A 20,576-nucleotide genomic window follows, 5' to 3' on the forward strand; every position below is an offset into this window, starting at 1 on the left:
CGTATACAGTTCCCCCACTACTTCGAAAACCACACTGCGTGGTTTAAATCCTTTCGACTTAACTTAGGGAGCAGTCTTACTGAGAACGTCCTGTCGATAACACGCGCCTGAGGAAAGTGCTTACAGGTAATAAAATTCTTCTGAATTACCTACCAGTGAATATGCATTTCAATTTCTTTCGAGTGAACATTTAATATTCTTTCTTTATAATTATATTTTTTTCGTATTTTGTTTCATCTTAATGCTTATTATATTTCTATCATGTTAGTAATATAATATTAACTTTGAAATTATTGACAATTGAGGATAGGAAAATAATAATTATTAACTTTCAATTTTTTAATTATTGACCTGATATTATACATTATTATACAACGTAGCAATTTGGTATACCTATTACAAATTTGCATAATCTCCAGTCTTAAAGCTACTGGATACTGTGATGAAATTTACTGGCTTGCGAGGATCACAGAAACATTAAATGTAATTCTATATTAAGTGAAAAGCACAATCATAATTCATTGTTATGTTGCTATCACGTGGATATTGCTCTCTGCCATTACTTATTGAAATTATTATAGTTGTAATAAATATTAAACTTTCAATTTTATTTTCAGTATAAATAGATCATGTTCAAATATGATGTTGCTTATCAAATATATTTTTTTTATAGAAAACCGTCTCCACGAAAAACAGGAAACGGGAGTGTTCGAGCATGGAGTGTAATAAGAACAACAAGAAAATCATAGAGGTAGGTTAACAATTATATAAAACTAAACAAATTCACTAAGCTCTTCCAATTTTCATTTGCGACAAAACAAGTAATTGATTATATTAATGATTACTAAATTTATTTAAAGTTAATTGCATAATCAGTAGGAAAATAATTAAAATGTAGTAGAAAGGAGAAGTAATTTAGAAATAAACAAGACTAATATCTTTTTGTGTAGATGTTATATTATTTTCTAAATTAAAGTACATTGCTATGTAAATTCATTGTTTAAAAATTGAATTGGAAGCGAAGAAATTAAATTGTTCACATTAATGAATAGTAATTCAGTAATACTTAAAAGTAATTGTTTCACAAAATAATAACTCGAAAGAGTATTACAATATTACTGTAATAAAATGAATGTAAATAATAATAAAAATATTTATAAAGGTTTTGCTGAATCGGTAATATCACGAGTGTTGAGATAATAGATATCATCGAGCCTTCTAGGAACTATAAAAGAAATATTTTTCATTTTTAACACGTCATTCTAAATCCATTCCCAAATAATTTTTGAAATACAAAGATTCTTCGAAAAACATAAATATTCCATTTCGCTTCAAAGAAATTTCATTCTGAAGCATCTACGAAGGATAAGCTGGTTGCTTTATCGACGGTTGGTTAAGAACCAGCGTTGTTGAGTCCCAATAGTTTAGAAAGGACCCCTTCGAGGTCCCCTGGAATCTTTAGCCGGACCCCAAAAGGTTGCGCGTCAGGTGGTTTTTTCCCTCCTGTTCCCCTCCCCCCAGCAGCGAGAAACATCATAGCATACCACCTGCAAGGCGATTGGTCAGTTCAGAGACAGGTCAAACGGCAACACATCGGTTAGCGTCTCTGTCACATTTATCTCTCGTTTCGGAGTCAGTTCTAAATTGTTGTCGGTCGCGTCTCGTACTCATCTTGGACTGTCCGGGCCACGTGAGCTGGGAATGTGAGATTCCGTGTGTGAAAAAGTGTCCGGTCGAAAGGACAACGAATTCCAGCAGGTTTTAACCGCGAGCTTTTCAAACTGTGCACAGTATGCGCCGTGGTGACGCGAGTGTAGCCGAGTGTTTTGACACAAGCGTGGTATGGTGATTTCTGGGAAACGTTGCGTTCGATGAATGAAGAGGACACTGTTACTCGCCGTAAATAACGCGGGAGGAACGATCGTCAAGGTATGTGACTTCCTTTTCCTATGACGGCTGCGTGAATTTGAGGTTAGGTTAGTTGCTATCAGTTACCAGCATTCCCCTACGGTGATCTCGACTGGGCCGTGCTTTTGGCCTCGAACAATACCGTCCTTCGGAGGACGAAGCATCCGGGTCCTCTCCAGTCCAGGCCCAAAGGGGTCCTTTTTAGTTCTAAACGATGCGTGCCGGCGCATGTCTCTCTTGCTCCCGTCCCTCCTTTCTGGAATGCGAACCCGGGGGTCCTGCTGTATTTCTACCGTAGACCCCTCTTCAACAGGTAGTAATGGGCCACATCTCTGTGCGTTCTCTTGCAAGTTTGTTTCGTTCAATTATCACGAAACTTCGCGTCGTGTTCAATTGTCGGAACGGGCTTGAAATATTAAACGCTCCGAATTGAATCGTCGTTAATTTCGTAGCGTTTATTTTGAATATTTTTAGTTACAGTTTTCTTCGAATAATTTACCATTTAGTAAATCAATGTTCGATATTTACGTAGATTGAATATCGTGAAGTGTTATTCGGTAGTTTTTCTTCGTATGTAAAATATATCTTTGCGATTTTCATACTAAGCTTCAATTTTGTGTAATTGTATTTTAATTTGTCTACTAATCGATACATTTTTTTTTCATAAGGAACTTTCCTATTTGAGGGTTTTTCGATTGTACAGAATTTTAAAACTCCAGAAAATGTTTGAGCCGTTTGAATTGCTCAGTGATTTATGTATGTTTTGTGTTCATCGCTGTTAGCGAATCTTTGACCGAGAATTTTAGAGGGCGTAAATGATAAATGTTTAGACACATACGCTTTGAACGTGATTTGTAAATTTTAAGAGATACCGTTGCACTCATACGTGCTCAATTTTCGGTGTGCAATTCGACCCGCATTGCACGTTTATGTGCTTTACGTAACGTGAACAGATTTTGTAATCGAATACCTAGGGCGAGAATGTTTCGCGTCTCGAGAAACGTGTTCGATTAAAAATACTATTCTTTAATATAAATTACAATTTGCATTCTCTTTCAATTAGTTTATCATATGTTGCGTTAATAACTGTGTCTTGTATTAAAAAAACAATGTCTATTTAAACGAGTTATTTAATTATCCCATTAATAGGAGCTTAAATACATACTTTTTATTTTTGGTTTGCTTCGTCAATTATTTTCGAATTATACGCTTCCTATGGGAGCATCTATTTTAATAACTGGCAATTAAATATACTCGATCAATATTCATTGTAACAAGCACAATAAAAGTTCATAATTTATAAATGCACGAGTTAACGACTTATCACAGTTAGAAGAAAATGTACAAATATAATAACTGTACAAGTAAAGTGTACTAAATTGAATTTTCATACAGCAGGCAAGGAATAATTAAAAATCCATGATTCTTTAAATTATTCCCTCAACAATCCGAAACAAATTATAGTACAGATATAAAACTCTTTAAAAAACAATCTCAATGTTTTGCAAGTAAAAAAAATTTTATATCATAATAATATAAAGCGTCTTTATATTTTTATATGTGAAATACATACAAAAATTAAACTATAGTTTTGATAAAAAATTACAGCAATTATAAGTGCCGATTCAATATGTATGGGGAAATGCTATTGGTCGCACAAACACATGCAACAGGTTGTCAGTCGGTCTTTCAAGGGATCTAGTTTTGATCTAATTAACCATAACAGTTTTTACCGTACGAGAAGTAACCAGTTCTGTTATGTTTTGTTACGAGAATCCGGAAATTTGACCAGGAAATCATTGTTCTCGATCAGTCGATTTTACTCCATTTGGGAAACAGACTTATGTAAATGATGAGTAACATAGGGACATTTAAATTTATATAACACGATGTATTTTGCATGTATCATCCTTTGAGCCTTTACTGTTTGATTAACAAGTTTTCTCCATATTTATTTAACGTTCTGTTCAAATATTTGTTTCTTATATGAGTTTTGATTCAAAGGCATGTGTAATTAGAACAGTAAAATAAAAAATTATCTAAAATTAACAAGAGAGATAAAAATGTTTGCACGTACTTTACTTAAGATTTAAAATATGTTTACTCTTTTGCATTCTACAAATCAAGTTTATTGAGGTAAAAGTGAAGAAGCATAACAAAACATTTAAAATCTATTGAGAATTTGAGAAAATGGGAATGGATAGTATTGGGAAACACATTATACTGTTTCTATTAGATACTAGATTATTTGTTTCCGAAATGTATGTACAAAATATTAGTTATTATAAATTACAAGGTGACGAGTGATAGTTTGAGGTAAATGGAAGGACAATATTTATTCTCTGTAATAAATGCAAGATTTTAAATTTTGTAATTTCATAATTTCGCTTTTATTTTTACATATTCATATATTTTCACATATACATATTTTTTAACGAGTGTTATAAGCGCACAATTTTTGCAATGAATTTGTGAATACCCTGTATAATCTATTTAATAATTGCAGTTAGTTTATTGTTAAACATTAATGTCACATGTTGCCCTTTTTAGTTAGATTTGCTCAAAACTGTGTCGCAAATCGTTATTATTTACTTAATTAATTTCAGACATTGTTCCACTATCGATTTAATGTCATTTGTTTCCTAAATCAAAATATGATTTTGATGATTGTACACAGTTGGAGCTGTGTACAAAATATTTTTGATACATCAGAATTTATCAAGATTGAAATGAAAGTTTTATCAAACGTAAGCATACGAAACGTGATAAAGTCCAATATACTGCGAAGATCTATTTAAACCTGTTGCGTTGGAATGCTAACTATTCAATTTTCTCTTGCGTAATTTATTGCATAATTAACTGTGTTACGGGAGAGGATAATTATACATAGCATTCCTTTTTCTTTTTGCTTACGTTTGTGCATATGCATTTAATAAATTAAACTTTAGTATAAACGAACAAAGAAATTCTTAACCATTCACTATATATTCGCACAGTCCTAGTTAAACATTTTGCACCAACTTCAAATCTAATTACTTACACTATTCTTTATCTGTATATTTGTTATCAACATTACAATTTGAACATTTTAGTAAAGATTCCCCTAGGGATTTTAACAAAATTTTCAGTAAAATCAACTGATAGCTAAATGTATCGAAACGATATAAATGTCAATAATAAAATTGACATTGAGATGCAATCTGATCATTTTGAGTAGCTCTTGCAAAGATAAGCAAATAAAGGTTGATAGAACACAAAATTCATTATCATTCGAAAACAAGGTCAAAGAGATTTTATTATTTATAAGTACCTGCGTATTTAATCTTTCGTCGAAATATTCCACGTACAATAATTCCTAGATAAATCATCAAATTTTATTCCGTATAACTGATCGGGCGTCATTCCTAAAACTATTGTTCTCGCTGATTCATGAGGTATACTACTCTTCTCATTAGTCGTTACATGAGAGGCTTGGCTTCAGTTCGAGATAAAAGAAGTTAATTCTTCTAAAAAAGAAATCTTACGCAACACTCTGTAGAATAGATGAACAATATTGTAATAGTCTTGAACAAATTTATTTTTAATTTATACGTAACCTATTTGACACCTCCATCGTTAATCTGATTGGATATAAAATGATACTTTCATCCTACGGTGTCAAAACTATTCGGTATTATTTCCATCACGAATTATATTATTGTCGAAGAAATAGATGTTCCAAGAATAAAGTAACTTTATTATACTTTTTACACTAAAGTGTGATTCGCGTGAATAGAATGGCGTTGAAACTGAATAGGAGAAAAAAGAACACGGACAAAAGAACAGCGGGAAGAAAGTGAAAAGATTTTCTCCAACAGCGATTCGACTAATTAGCATTTCTCGTTTCATGGACCATTTGCATGTTTCCCATAATTATCAAGAATGCGGTGAATCGCTTTCCGTGTGTCGTGAAGCTTGAAACCGATGGGGGTACTGTACTCACTTTCTTCATTTCGATTCTGAAACTGTCAAATTGAGAAAGTATGCTCTACGAGATGCATGTTGTTAACGTCGAAAGAAAGTTGCACTCTTGCAATGCCCGTAAGTACACGTTTGTGTACGCAGTTTGAGCAAGAGTAGCATTACAATCCATGAAGCGAAAGAGAAATTCATTCAAAGGGGAGAACACTTTTGTACTTTACAGGAATACGTGTCACATGTAATATTAATCGTCACAGTGAGCTAGATAGAGGGATCATTGTTCATCCGTAGTAGAATTCTTCGTTTATCGTTCTGAACATCAAATTTATTCATCAGATTATTATCTTTATACCTTACATTACTTTTTGAGACAAATTATATCTTTGATATTTTGTACAAAATAAAGATGTGTAATTATACATGATAAGCCATCGACTACAAAACTATAAATACTACAAACAGTGTAAGGAAGCAATTGTTAAATTTGAAAAAGCAAATATTATGTCTAGCAGATAATTTTTTTCAAAATTGTATTTTTCAAAACTTTAAGTCAATTTAAAAACGTGTACTTTATTATGGACGTCTGTTTTTACACGAAATTAAATCACAACGAATACAAGCACCGATTGGTAGAACTGTTTATTTAATAAATTGTTCTTTTCTATTAGAAATATACAATACGTTACTAAAGTAATTAGTTGTTTTCTCATTTTAATGTTATTGTTGTCGTGTATCGATTAAATATTTACGTGCTGATGACTCAATTTTCATAATTATGCTCTTCCTGTTAGCGTCTGTACAAGTATTCCTAAAGATGCAAGGCAAGAAAAGACTGATCGAAATCGAAGCATGCGGGAAGTGGTTGCGAGAAATCGTTGCTGATCGTAACGAGGCCATTGCCGCTGTATTTTCTCGATTATCTAAGAAACGGTTTCTTCTGTTCGTGGCAGGTTTTTTATCCTTCTTTTCCAGTAATGTGTGCTACATAACAAACTCGACAAAGTAACTAACGTCAGGACAGTCTTTCTCCATTCTGTGAACACAGCTTTCCTATTATCGAAAACTCGAAACATTACAATTTGAACTACAAATTTTCCGACTGTGTAGTGTTTAATAATTATTGTACCGTTTAAAATGTTAAATAACAGATTTGATTTCCTTTAAATTTTCAACTAAACATTCGTTTCAAAGACAGATGTGATATACATTTCACTAAGAGAGGACGTAAAATAATTTACATCGCGAAATGAAAAATGAAAAATGATTACTCATTTTGCACAAAGTGATTGTCGTTTTTTCTTTTCTGCGCATATTAATGATAAGAAATAAAAACTACACGTATAGCACACTCATTCGTGCAGGTTGGTGTTTCCAGGATAATAATAAATCATATTAATTGATCGGTGCTTATTCATAGCCGGTACTAAAAACACATAACGTAGGAAGTGCGTTCAGATGTGCCTAGCACAAATAAACGAACACGTTCGTGTTTCAAGTACAGACCATAATGAATTTATTATTTATACTTCGAGCGGGTTATGTTTCTTAAGTCTCAACGTGCATTCCGATAAGACATAGTTTGAGGTCGCAGGTACGCATTTCCTGCACCACTCGTATATGTAACACGTTGACCATGGACATGGATACATAAAATGATGCACACATGTCCACGTATCGATTGTCGTCTTGCATAATTGGTGAACAATATGGTGTGATTTTTCGTCCGTGTTTATTTTACGTTACACAGAATAATTACCTCTACTTTTAATATAGCGAAGTATCGGTCAGTTTATATGTGTATTTTTTTTTCAATTAAAATTGATGCTTGGAGAAGTATCGTTGAGAATCAATTCGTACAATGAGATGATTCGATCAAAGGAGTTGAAATGTCTGTAAGAATAGTTTTATTTTAGTAAAGACTAACGTGAACAAATTACATTATTTGAGTTTTTTAATAGACAAAACTACAGAAGAACTTTGATAATTGTAAGAAAAAGAGATTTAACAATTCCTTTAAGTATTGAGGTTTGTACAATGATCAAGGTGACCAATTCAATAAGAGGGATCCCCACTTACACAGTATATCCCCACTACCTGGTCTTTTCCTTTCACTCGACGACACAATGCACCTATTGAGATTCAGCGATTATCTGGTTTACATTTATCGAGGTCGTACTATATTCTGATATTTGGTAGAGAAGTTCTTTTTTAATTTATAACTTGTAATTTGCGATGTATTGATTATACTAAATGTGTTATGAATTCAGGTGGTATATTTTCTCACCTTCAAAAGGTGATTCAGATGTACTTCTGATGGAGTACGAAGTTTTCACACACGTTTATCAGGTTCACATGTATGTGATACGTTTATCGAGTTCACAATATCTATCTCATACTATAAGACTCGTTCAAATACTAATTCTCCAGTATCTTCCATCATGTTCAAAATAATCCATGTTTCCTAAACCTAGTACATCTGCAATTTTGATCAATTTTGTTTAATTGAGAAACTACTTTCAAAAATATTAAATTTGGATTCATCCAAAAATACTACATTTTCTATATTCGTATTTTAAATCTTTTTCTATACTGTGCTCAACTGGAAGGTCACAATGGCAGAATAGATGTGAATGCAATAGAATTTATAGAAGTTCTGCAACAATTTTTTAATGGAAAATTTGCTAGTTCATTTTTAATCGTTCACCGAACAATTTTATATTTGTGTTACTGGCCAGAGATGCAGCTAACCGGTGCGATTCTCCCACAGTCACGTGGAAGATGTAGTATAGTAATTCATATCATTTCAATTTCTTGCAGTAAGAATACTTTTTACTTGTACTGTACATGAGCGCACTTTAGCTTCATTTTGTACGATAACGTTCGTGTTGAATCTGCAAAGAGCACTATTGATACGTATTGATTTCTGCACAATATTACTTTGGAATAAGTGCATTGAGTATAATATAAATTTAGATCAGTTGAAGAATTTAAATCAAATTGTTGAGAATTTATTTAAACTTGGAATTTTAGTAAAGTAGCAGTTTATGTTTAAATGTATGTTACAAGTCATTAATCGAGTTACATGAAATCAATTTAAAAGTATTCTAAATCAATGTGTACAATATTTTAATTTTATTTTGCCTAATAATGTCCCGAAGAGAAATATTATTGCTCGATGCAATTCCATACCACTCTTAACAGAGTCGTGTTAATATTCTTCGTACGTTCACAAACGTTGCCTTTTTTTAGACTTGATGGTCATTGTATGCATTCGAATGGAAATTAGTTTGACTAATAGCTCAACAGGTTATCTTGGGACCTTTAACTGGTGATGTACGCCTTAGTGAAAAACAAACTTTTTATAAGAAACGAAACAAGCGTTACGACAACTTATTCCTTCACAATCAGCAGTGTCGAATTAATACTAATTTGATTAATACAGAAGTGTTAATTCCACAGTAAAAGTAGAAACATATTGCAAAGGAAAAAATATTGATGAAGTAATAACAATAATTTCTTTAAATTAAAAGAAGACGTCAAAATAATTAAGAAATACACCAAAATTTATTTGACTAAAAAAACAAACTATTACAAGCAAATATTTCATTTTTTATTTATAAATACGACTGTTAGAAATCAAATATTGTAACTTTCATCCTGGTTAATTCGCTTTTCAATCGTATCTGTACTTCCCTAAGTATGTGCATCAGTAAATTATACATTTTTGCATATAATTCAATTATTAGTGTAATTAAATTGCACTATATAAGTTCCATGCATTGTAAGGAACAATATTGAATGTACTTTCACACTTGTTATGTTAATGCATGTCTTTTCGTATAATGGTGAAAAATATTCCTGTACATAAATATTTAGAACTGATTATTTTTCTACCACTATAATTAGAAGCAAACAAATGTTAAATTGTTCTTGCACGAAAACAAGGGGTCTGTGAAATTTATATTCATCGGCTTTTAAACAAAATGCGTAATTTGTGCTGAACTATGCAATTATGATAGCAGTTCGTTTTAATTGATACCTAAAGATGCGTTCTGTAAAAATAAAAACGTCAGACGACCTTTGCGGCGAGTCTTTTCTCCGTTGAATAATAATGAGCGAATTTTCTTAATATGCATTCACGTTCGCGTCTAGCTGCATTATCCGTGTTCTAATTTGCATTAACCGTTGGCTCGATTGCCCGTTAGTAAATCATTAATTTCAGTGTCGACTGTGAAACGGTTTACGTGAAAATAGAACGTTGTACTCAACGATGTAAATTTTATGTTACATCGTTATTTTAAGGGAAATGAACGCCAAGGATGGAACTGCGTATTACACAGGTAATGAAATCTTTTACGACACTGAACTTTTATCAATTACATTACTTAATTATTATGTAAATGTAGATCGGTGCAAGTTTATTCAATATTTTATTAAAATTGTAACATTCATTTTCCCGTATTGAATCGTAAACAACGTATGTGTTTTCTAAAATTTATTGACTTTCATCGTCGTGAAATTTTATTATTAAGATACACACGAAAGATTTAAATAACATTCAGATGCAGTTAATAAACTGTTTCGCTCAACAGCAATTTGTTTGGTGTAACCAACGCTTTATAACAAAAATTGTTTTCAAAATCGTAACGGTATCGTAACTTACTGCAATTAATTATATAAAACGTTATAAATTATTAACTCGTGTAATTGATATTGTTCATTATTCTAATATGCTTATTAAATACACTCATTGTTTCAAAGCCACTTCGAAACAATAATCAAGTATTACAAATCTACATTTAAATTCTATTAGTCATTGTTCGCGTTTCTTATACTAGAATACACTTTCGAACGATCGGTACGAACACTAACAATTTCGTATAAACGCGCAAGTGTTTAACAACTATGCAATTTCACAACAAACACGACCGAACTTATTTTGTAAAATGAACAGGATTTCGTCGCTGTGAATTAATTACCTCTAATTTATTCGTAACTGGACTGTTTTAATTCTACTTAACCAAAGTTACAATTTTAACAAATTTACTTAGAATTAGTCGAGAATATTAATTAAAGAGCAATTAACGTATTTAAATATATTGCTAACAGCGTTCACGTAATGTGACACTACTTTACAAAGCAGTGTAACGAGTTCAAATGAAAACGATTTGTTATGGTACAGGTCAAACAATAACGGAGTTGCAGGCAATAGTGAAATTAACTCGTGAACAATGAGTACGGAAGTATAATAAGTTATCGAACGAAAAAAACTGCAACAAGCCGAAGTGGACAAGATACAAGAGAAAACTTTTACATCGTTCGTCCTCTCACTGCGATTCAATTTCCCTCGTAATCGTAAACTTGCATAGTAATCATAGATCGCAATTTCTCTATACTTTCGCGGCAAGTTGGTAGTTTCCCTTATATGAGGCCTCATTTCCAAGGTCAAAGGACAACTCTCTTTCAAACCGTGACCTTATTCAAGCAATGTTGTCCCAGTTACGAGTATTCGTTTTTGAAGGAAAGCGCTTTACGTTTCTGCAATCCTTAGTAATTTATGAAAGTCGTTCGGGCACTTTCGAATCAAACGTTTGATAAATCGAATTAAAAATATAAATTTTTTATTAGTTTTCGTTACACCGGAAACGTACAATTGTCAAAAGTACATGCGCCCGGTTTGAAGTACTAGAAAGACTAAATAATAATTAAATACTTGAATTTTAATACTTTGTGAAATTTTTGAGGAGATAGAGTTCAATTAGATGTAAGAAATATTATTTCCAACAAAATCGAGGTAAAGTACTGCGAGATTAGTAGATAAATGAATCTTGTACAACGCGTTTCACATTTTATGGACACCCATCGATCCCACACCCTCGCACGATTTCAATTTCACCCCATATATTATACATAGTGATAAGTTTATAAGCATATATGAAAACAACGTATTTTGCCAGGAAATCGTATGAAATTGATTTTAAAGCCAGAATGGAAGAATGCACTACCTGAATCCATGCAGCATTTAGGACAATTAATATCTCACAAGTTACACGAGATTATTCACCGAAAAGGATTTCTTATTCAATATATATAACAAACTTATTCATAATGTACAAATATTTCAATTCGTGACAAATATTAGCTTAGTACACCTTGATCGTTTTTCTCATTCCTCTTCGCGGTGATTAGCAGTTGATTAATCATCTCAAAGTAACTTTCATTTCGTTAAAGGTGACTTCATTCATGCATTGCAATTGCTTAGAAACTTTTTTCGTAACAATGCGTCACACGTTTATTTGAAAGGACGAAGCATATTTTATATACGCTTCTCTTAAAAGTTCGATATCATTAGCCATTGTGAAAAATCAACAACAATATCGACTCACTTCCATGCATCTTAAATAATATTTCCACTTTATCAAATCACTTTTGAAGTTTCCCTTAAAAGAAACAACTACTTTCCATAGCCTATCAAAATTTTTTATCATTGTGTCATTTAGTTTCAATTATTTTAATTTTCCTACGGTAATGTATGATAAACATTGCAATTTTCACGAAAGCGATTACCGGAATACGAATTGCTAAATAGAAATTGTTCAAAATGAGGTAAATGTTCATGGAAATAAAGGCACCGAAAGTAGCCTAACAAAATTTGGTATCATTGTGTCATTTAGTTTCAATTATTTTAATTTTCCTACGGTAATGTATGATAAACGTTGCAATTTTCACGAAAGCGATTACCGGAATACGAATTGCTAAATAAAAATTGTTCAAAATGAGATAAATGTTAATGGAAATAAAGGCACAGAAAGTAAGCCTTCAAATTCTTCTCTGTCCGGTAAAAACATAAAACATTGCAGAAGTATTTTACAAGTTCTTGTAATCACATCACTAATGACTTCAAAGATTTCAACGACCTCAAAGTATTATATATAGGAGGAAGAACATCACCGAATACCCTCAAACGATAATTAACAATCTTTCACTCTTAATTTCGAAATTATAATCGTTGAAACATAATCGAAAAAACAACACTAGACGATTACAATTCATAATTATTGTCTTTGCATGGTCGTCGAATGCAAACTTGACTCCGATTTAATCCAGACCTTTACTTTCCACTTCGCAACGTTCATAAACCTTTCTCGTTTAACATACTTCAAAACCATTGGAGTCGATGAGCTCGTACTAACGTTTATTATTATCATTATTATTATTAAATAAATCTCACGAGTGTTCCTAAACGAAAAGTAATGGTCGAAGTCGAATACCAAAAAAAAAATCTCAAACAAGTATCGTAACTCAGGTTTCTCATAATTGTATTTCAAGAAGCAAGAACAAACGACCACCGTTCGTCGCTCTGCAATACCTCACGAACATTTCCCCCTTTTATAGCGATCGAAATATCCGAGATCGTTGGAATTATAAATAATTACTCGAATTTCTTTCCAAAATTATATCTCGATTACCTTGACGTTGGGGCATCGTCGGTAATTGGTGGATAGATGCAAACATAATTGCAATCTCGCGCCGATGTTCTCCTATAGAACTTCGAAGGGAAACTAGTTTTCGTTTCTCGCTGTAGACTGATTGAATAATCACTTAAATTTACCCAGCCACGTTGGATCATTTTCAAGGCCATTTAACAGTTTCTCCACAAGACCCTTCGTCCTCCAAGGTCAGGGGACAGTATTCATCCTCGGTGACTCTCTCCAAATTCCCTATATCTGCTTTCGGTTTGTACGGCAACTCGGACACCAAAATACCTTCCAATGGTTCCTTCTCGACCGGATCTTCGTCGAACTCCCAGAAATCATCGTCCGAGACCTGGCTGTGCTCTGTGGACATGAAATCTCGCTTGGTCAACGTGATCGTTTTCACGTTACGTGTTTTCGGTGACTTGTCCGACGAAATGTCCCTAGAAGCGATCGACTTCTTCGCGTGTTTCGCCTTCTTCTTTTGGCTCTTTGACACCGTGGATCCCGATCGACGATTGTCGTCGTTCTTCTTCTCGACTTCGAGGTCACGGTCGTTGTGATTAATGGGTCGTCTAGATTCCTCCTCGTCTTCGGTCGACTTCCTACTTTCCAGCTCCGATTCCGCGGCAGTTCCCAGGAATGCATTTTTATCGGTGGATCCCCCCGTTGGATCGTTTTCACTAGTGCCACCTGTCATCGTCACCTCGTCCTTCCTCTTTATCGTCGTTTCCACGCTCGATGAATCATTCTCTGCTAGTTCGACCGGGCACGAGTTCAACCGACACACTTCTTCGGTGTCCCGCAGTGGCTCCACTGTCGTTTCCATGATCGTCGCTACGGTCGGTTCCACTGTTGTTTCAAGCATCGTCTCCATCGTCGTCTTTGGAAGCAACGTTGCGTCGAGGGGATCGATTTTATCGACCGGGGCGCTCTGCACATCGGATTTCATTCGTGGATTCTTCCGATACTCTTCCTCCAAGTAGCTTCGAAACTGATCCTTGAAGTAGTTGTCGATCAATTTCCACACGCTGGTGCTGTACCAGGTGAGTATACCAACGAGGAACACTCCCCGGAAAATCAGCGCCAACATGATCGCAGGTGTAATTTTTTATCCGGTTGAAATATTGCGCACAGTGTTTTTTTCTTTGCGAATCTTTCTATACGGATGATCGATTCATCGCGCGACGGAGATGATAAAACAAAAAAGATTAACGAAATAGTAACGCAGAAGTTACTCGCACACGTGTGTTGAAATCAATCGGGAAATATTTCTCGCTGCAGTGTACCTTTCAAAATCAAACGATATCGTACCGATCTTAACTCGATACTTTGCTCCAGGTGATGTAATACAAATATTTCTACATCGTTATTCTCTTTGAATCGTGTTACGCGTTACACGACTACCTGCGAACGTCTAGAATTTATACCTTGAAGAAATGATAGTAACGTGCACCAGGTAGCGTGTTACAAGCATCGTGTCACTTTGAATACTGGACAATCGAAATGAAATTATACAGTCTGTATTAAATGTTCGATACTTGTGTGAAGAAAATTTACTTGGACGACGTTTCTCGGCAATCGAGCTCGAAAATCGTTGGATCGGTTTTGAAGTAACGATACTTGGTTCGTTTCGCTGCGAGTCAGCCACCAATTGCACTTACTCTTCGCTGTAGCCGAAGTAGTCTTTAAAAATAGCGATAGCTTCCCGCACTTTCGGCCATCCCATAGTCACGAATACAAGAATCGAATTAGCGATGACGAAGAGTCGCATCATTTCAATACCGTCGCTAGATCGCAACCAATCGCTGAAACCTTGATTGTAGTTGTCATCGTTCAGGGCTACCTGATTCGTGTTAGTATTTTTCTCATTTTTTTTATCGTCTTTGGTGTTCGTTTCATTTGGTCGGCCCTTTCCAGCCCTGTTCTCATGATTCCCGCGTTTCTTCATTGTTCCTGTGTGAATTTCATTTGAACATTTCTTCTATCCTAAGGGATAAGCTATTGTGCTGAGACGTCGAGACGATCATAATCCTGTCGAATTTGATAATATAGTATAAAATTATAAAATAATAGAATTATATTTTTCAAGTATTCAATTTATCATTTTTACAAGATTATATTCTTCAAGTATTTAATTTATCATTTTTATAAAATCATACTCTTCAATTTATCATTTTTATAAAATTATACTGTTCAATTTATCATTTTTATAAAATTATACTCTTCAATTCATCATTTTTATAAAATTATACTCTCCAATTTATCATTTTTATACAATTAAGTAAATCCTTTTACCACATTACTTACCAGAATCGACGTTAACATGCTTTTTAATATATGCGGTTCCTCGATCGTGAAAAAGATCCACACCTTGGATGAAAATTTTTCGTTTAATTTTTCAATTTCTCAATGCACTCGAATACGATGAAAAATGTATACCACCTTTCATTCAGTGACCATACTGAACCCATGAAACGCCGGAATTACTTTCAGTGAATACATTTTCTCCTCGTAGGTATTTACTTCTCGTACTCTCCATTTTTCTTGTCGGTGCGATACGTGCTCATCGGGTTAATTAAATTACGTGTTATTGTCTGAAACAAGAAGGAAACGAGATTGTTTTTCAAGTTCATTCTAAGCGAATATAGTATATTTTTAGCCAATGACCTATAAATGGGACATCGACATCTACCAAATTGGAATTTCTCTATTGCATTGAAATATTCGTTACAGCGACAATCCCTGGAACAATCGATCGTAGATGAAATAAATTTGATTCGAGTAGCTCTCGTTTGCTTTCGCATACAAGACGTCAGATGATACACGTGCGTTAGCTCGAATGCAGCAATGACAGAGGCATATTTCAGACATTCTCTCACGTAGAGAAGATACGAATGCTCGAGTGAGTGCGATGACCGTGATCCAACCTGCACACATGCATCATTCACTTGTCTGTGCACAATGCCGCGTGTAAAACGCGGCTTTCGAGCGCGATGTTTTAGGACAAGTAGTAGCAAGTGGAAAATATCCACAACTACGTTTCTGCTTGGTTTTTTTCACGAGAAAATCGGTCATTTACACTGCGGTGGATAATTTATTTTTCACGTTCCGCCATAAAACGATTCAAATTCTCTTTCGAATTTTTATTCTTTCATTTTAATCAATATCTGAATAAAACTTCTACGAATTTCGCGAAACAAAAATCAAGTAGAGTTAGAATTTTTTAACGAAACAGAACATTTCTCAACTTGATTTATATTTTTATAGAAAGTAATCGTCAACTTTCATACAAGGTAAACTACATTATGCATGCCACGATTGAGCAAAATGCTACAAATAATTGTAATTATTTCAGGCGACTGCTTGTTCCAACGATTATTATAATAAATTAGATTCGTTTATACGTTAAGAAAGATTAATTTCTAAAATTGTCGTTGAATTTCGTACAATTGAAAATTAATAATTTCGTCCGGTGGAAAAGAGACGCGAGTGAAAGAAGTTTAAGAATTGTTAATTTACAATGCAATTTCATTACGAATCAAGTACATGGTGCGCGTATTAGACGCTTGGTGTAAACTAGACCAAACGTAAACAGTGGAAAGATGATTCCGTTACATGAAACCGGTGTGCAAATTGTCGCTTGGATGCAGCAATTGTACTTGAAAGCGGGAAGATTAATATGATAGAAATAAATCCGTTGTAATCGTTGTTGTCGGTCTTTCGCAATTTGTAAAGTCATGCAAGGATTTGTCGGTGACCATCGCGGATTTAACGCAATTTTAGTTCACAATATTCGACACGTGTGATATATTTTTGTCGAGGCGAGACATGCGCACGAAGCACGCAAACGAACCAGGAGGAAATTGCGGCGAGACGAAAAGCGAAGCGTTATCGGTGAAAGTCAGTCGTGCCATGGACGACAGTTTCCATGCACGTTCGCAATTCTCCAAATTTGAGATCAGTCAATCGACCACCATCGAGTTACCCAAGTTCCCTTTTCCATTATTCCCCTTTAAATAACTTATAATAGAGACGCGCCACCGAACTCGGCCCCATCGCTATTAAGAATATGTCCTTCGTATAGAGTTACCTACTTCATTTTCTCTCGGGTTGAATAATGTTCTTCGATGTCGTATACAAATTTTCCACAACTACGTTGAAACTAATTTAAACTTCCTCCCAATATTTAATGAACGTTTATTTTATTATGACGTAGGCTGGTGGGAATTGCTAGTCTTGTCGGATTTTGAAACTTACACATTACAAGTAAACTGGTTCGATAAAATAATTTCAATTAATGTAATTCAATTCAGTTCACTGTTTCTACGTTTTTATATTCAAATATAAATTAATAATAATTTAGCTATCACTGTAAGTTACATTTATACTATTTATACTGTAAATTACAATATTCTTCTTATATCAATGTAATAAATACATAATCGTACAAAATTATCTAAATAGTTCCATTCTAAGTTGTGTGTTCTATTTAATTTTTACATTTTTTTAAGATCGATCTCATTGATTCGAGTACTCTGATATTTTCTCTTTGTTATATTTCCTATCGTATTTATACGTCGATGATACTTTAAATGTCACTTTGAATATTTCCATTTAAGTAATAATTACAGTACAATACGATATCTCGATGGTGTTTCAATAAGTGTCAAATATTTTACGTTTAAAAGACATCAGTTACTTTTAAGAAGCAGTATTCAATAATTAAATCGATGCTGGTTACAAATAGACGAATATAGTGCAGAAACTGACACGAATTATTAGGACACCGTTGGTCGGGATAGAATAGAATACTCGATCTTTTGTCTTGGCCTTGTTTCTACGCTAAAACTTGGACTTTACTATCGAGCTTCTAATTACCGAAGTTTGCTCTTCCATTATTTCAGTTGAAACTTGCATAATGTACGGCAAAACTTCGACCGCCACTGGCAAAAATAGTTACCTGTTAACTAGGAGGCAATTATAAGAGACTTTACCGGTACAATACTGTCTGGTCTCAATTTTTCTTTTTCTCTCAGACTTCGTCCATTTTATTCGTATCGATAGATTTGTTGAAATACGATCCGTGTATTTCGTGTTTAGGCCACTAGCAACGCATAATCGAAAGTAACTTTGCTCCGGGGTTAAAGATAAATTTAATCTTTCACCAATTTGTTAACTTTCTTGTCTCTTGGGACTGTGAAACTTTTAAACGTTATACCAGTGTGAATTCAATCTTCAAAATTATGTTGCAATGATATCAGCGTATTGTAATTGTCTCATGAATAAATATACGCTCTTTTTCGTGAGAACAGGATCACAAAACGTTTGCTGATAAATTTTTCCCCTCGTTAAAAGATTTGACCCTTTCTTCTTTAAATTAAATATAATTTAATGTTGCTTTCGAAACAAGGTACTTCTTAGATGACACAGTTACAAACAAATTCTATTCGATCGAAGAGGTACAAATCAAAACGAAAATAATCTAGGAAATATTGTATTTACAGTTATTATATTACTATACGAAGATTTATATATGAAATATTTAACAGTTGCAGGAAAAATTGAAATTATTTCTATTTATGGTGAATCGAGGCAAAGTATTGATAAAAAGGAAATAAATTGACCTCTGAATGGCCTTGAAAACACTCATGCATTATAAAATCGATAATTCTATTTGAACTTCCTTTCAAAATCATAAAAGACACGTTTCGCTTTTTTTTTTCAATTAGTGGTCTACGAGATATTTCGCTGGATTAAATTAAATGGGACATCCAGTATATAGTTTTAATACTTCTAATTCAATTATTCAATAGTCTATCGCAGTAGCACAGAATCTCTAGCAATCGATGCAGAAAAATGTGATTGAATTAAAATCTCTGTGATTCGAAAAATTCGAACGATATAAAACGGTCTTAAATTTGTACAAAAATACACATCGCGTAACAAATTATTTCATAGAATATTACGAAAATCATTTGCGATTTCCTTCGTCTCTCTTCTTACCAAACGTTTCCAATAAAATACACTAAAAATCTCTTGATTATTAATCAACAAAATAACCCGTCGCATCACTCAATTTCTTCAATTATAATGTATACCACGAAATATATAATAACAAGTACAAACTCGAGGAAGACGAAGCGATTTTATAAATAAACGATTGTCGCACCATACAGAATTTTCTTACGATTGAAATTTTCTTCAAATAGACGTTATGAATTTTTTATTTTCACTTTTGCCCCGTAGGTGGATCGTTGACAGACTTTTCAAAGTTTACCAAAACTAAATTACTCGAACGCGGAATATCCGCCGCAAGAGAACTCACCGTGATGAATTAATATTCCGTCGATCACTGTACAAGTTTAGCGAATCACGATTCAGTTCCAAGTTTCCAGCAGCGAAAGCTTTCCGACGAGCTTTTCCATCCTTCGAGCTCTCATGTATCGTGGCGCACGAAACGATCGTTCGTCCACGACTGTTTGTCAGATTTTTCCCCTGTACGTTGCCAGTTGATCTCGTTGATAAGGCTTCTTGAATTGGTAAGCTCATTACAAGACTCTCTTCGTTCCGTTAAGGATTCTCAGAAGCTCGCGTGTATGACGTCTTATATAGAAACCTCTAGGAAGTAAGTTTGTATCTCGTAATAGCATATTCGAAAATAGAAAGGAAATTGACCTGTCACATGGCGTAGTGTGAATTCTAGCAGTAAATACAATAATTCTATGGCATAAGAACGTCATTTTTTTTCTGAAGGAATAATCCAAATTGTAATCGATTGAAACGAAAGGAGAAAGAAAAGTAGTTTAGGTATACAACGAATAAGACTTTATTTAACTTTGTCTTTGTCCCAATTTTTTTTATGGAAAATTTAATTTTCTTTAAGATTTGTGGGGAATATTTGAAAATGTGTTTTTAAACATCGAGGGTGGTATGAAATTACCTGCTTAACTGATTCTATGTAGTTAAAAGCTAGTAAGGTACAATATTGACGAATATCGTCTTTTGTAATTTGAAATCAATTTGAATTTTCCACTGCAATTTTTCCAATGCAATCGTAGCGATATTACAATGGACGTAGCTCGTCTTACGTAACTATCAGTAGAGAAAAAGAAACAACTTAAACGGCCAGTCTCCATTAAGCTACCTCAGGAGGGTTGCTCTTCCTCGGTGCAGAAATTGACTTCTAATGTAGTTATACTTCACTTCATTTCAATGATGAAGCTGTAGAAT

At 33.8% G+C, this 20,576-nt stretch overlaps 3 protein-coding genes across 3 annotated transcripts in view; 1 reads left to right on the plus strand and 2 right to left on the minus strand.

The window, feature by feature from the left end:
* Nucleotides 1–10,015: 10,015 nt before the first annotated feature.
* LOC143149486 (uncharacterized) overlaps nucleotides 10,016–20,576 on the plus strand; it is a 95,476-nt gene continuing 84,915 nt past the window's right edge. The window contains exon 1 of the mRNA XM_076316898.1: nucleotides 10,016–10,208. Within this exon, the coding sequence (XP_076173013.1) occupies nucleotides 10,150–10,208 (59 nt within the window). The 5' untranslated portion in view covers nucleotides 10,016–10,149. The remainder of the gene's footprint in view (nucleotides 10,209–20,576) is intronic.
* LOC143149488 (uncharacterized) lies at nucleotides 10,276–14,436 on the minus strand. The gene has a single exon (XM_076316903.1). The coding sequence runs from the start codon at nucleotides 14,434–14,436 to the stop codon at nucleotides 13,501–13,503; it is 936 nt and encodes a 311-aa protein (XP_076173018.1). The 3' UTR covers nucleotides 10,276–13,500.
* On the minus strand, nucleotides 15,004–19,808 carry Xport-a (exit protein of rhodopsin and TRP A). The gene is made up of 4 exons (XM_076316904.1): nucleotides 19,672–19,808; nucleotides 15,789–15,940; nucleotides 15,654–15,716; nucleotides 15,004–15,377 (listed from the first exon to the last, which is right to left on the minus strand). The coding sequence occupies exon 4, from the start codon at nucleotides 15,292–15,294 to the stop codon at nucleotides 15,004–15,006; it is 291 nt and encodes a 96-aa protein (XP_076173019.1). The 5' UTR covers nucleotides 15,295–15,377; nucleotides 15,654–15,716; nucleotides 15,789–15,940; nucleotides 19,672–19,808.

This window comes from Ptiloglossa arizonensis, chromosome 7, assembly GCF_051014685.1.
Source record: "Ptiloglossa arizonensis isolate GNS036 chromosome 7, iyPtiAriz1_principal, whole genome shotgun sequence".
Lineage (NCBI taxonomy): Eukaryota > Metazoa > Arthropoda > Insecta > Hymenoptera > Colletidae > Ptiloglossa > Ptiloglossa arizonensis.

Excerpts from the sequence above, each read along its gene's own strand:
- LOC143149488 (XM_076316903.1), bottom strand. The coding sequence starts at position 14,436 with ATGTTGGCGCTGATTTTCCGGGGAGTGTTCCTCGTTGGTATACTCACC.
- Xport-a (XM_076316904.1), bottom strand. The coding sequence starts at position 15,294 with ATGAAGAAACGCGGGAATCATGAGAACAGGGCTGGAAAGGGCCGACCA.